The sequence below is a fragment of the Bison bison genome, unplaced genomic scaffold (assembly GCF_000754665.1).
Source record: "Bison bison bison isolate TAMUID 2011002044 unplaced genomic scaffold, Bison_UMD1.0 scf7180017864020, whole genome shotgun sequence".
NCBI lineage: Eukaryota > Metazoa > Chordata > Mammalia > Artiodactyla > Bovidae > Bison > Bison bison.
The window spans coordinates 1,285,651-1,286,546 of record NW_011494592.1 but is presented as its reverse complement, the minus strand read 5'-3'; the positions used below and the strand labels follow the sequence as shown (position 1 = coordinate 1,286,546).

The 896-nt window shown below is 59.0% G+C and overlaps 1 protein-coding gene across 1 annotated transcript in view; it reads left to right on the top strand.

Moving 5' to 3' along the window:
• Positions 1–896, top strand: part of LOC104984428 (5'-nucleotidase domain-containing protein 4-like) — a 10,660-nt gene that overhangs the window by 4,608 nt on the left and 5,156 nt on the right. The window contains 3 exon segments of the mRNA XM_010834130.1: positions 118–188; positions 364–534; positions 708–709. Of these exon segments, the coding sequence (XP_010832432.1) occupies positions 118–188; positions 364–534; positions 708–709 (244 nt within the window).

Below are 896 nucleotides of genomic sequence, written 5' to 3'. Positions count from 1 at the left end.
GGATCCAGGGAGGGGACTCCTTCAGGGCCCTGTGGCCCCCTTCTCTCCTTACCCCATAGCTACCCCTGCTAGTCCCAACCCCCCACTGTCTCTGACCAGGGCACCCCTCTGCCCCCTCCAGGACACGGGCAAGCTCTGTGTTGGTACCTACACCAGCCCCCACCAGCACTGTGCTGTCTACTCTGGAGGTACCAGCTCCCCCTTCTCCCTCCCTCCCTCCCATTCCTCCTTAGCAACCCACCTTCAACTAGAAGCCCACATCCCAGGCCTGCCCGCCAGGACGGGACTAGGAGCCCCTGTCCCCAGCCTGCTCGCTAGGACAGGAAGGACTGTGAGTGGGCCTGTCCTCCCCTGGTCCGGCAGGGTCATTGGACGTGGTATGTGAGCTGCTTGAGGTGTGGGGGAAGGACATCCTATACATTGGGGATCACATCTTTGGGGACATCCTCAAATCCAAGAAGCCGCAGGGCTGGCAGACTTGTCTGGTGGTTCCTGAGCTGTCCTGGGAGCTGGGCATCTGGGCCCAAGAGAAGGGTGAGTTGTAGGGGGCAGACCAGCAGGGGGCACTGGCCAGCAATGCTAAAGCCTGCACCATGGTCATTATCTCCTCTCTCCCATGTGGGGTCAGTAGTGACCATGATCATACTGTCTGCTCTGTGGTTTATGAGAGTGGATCTATTTATTCATGAGGAAACAGAGACCCAGAGAGGTTAAGTGTCTTGCCCAAAGTCACACAGCCTGAAGGCATCTGTCCCACAGGGCTCTCCCTGCTCTGCCCTGGGCGGAGTCTCCCTCAGTGTAAGGAGAGGGGCAAGGATGTTATGCACACAGCTGGGCCTGGGGCAGGGGAGTGGGGTTAGACTCCAGTGATCTTTCCACCCTGACCTCACTAGCTG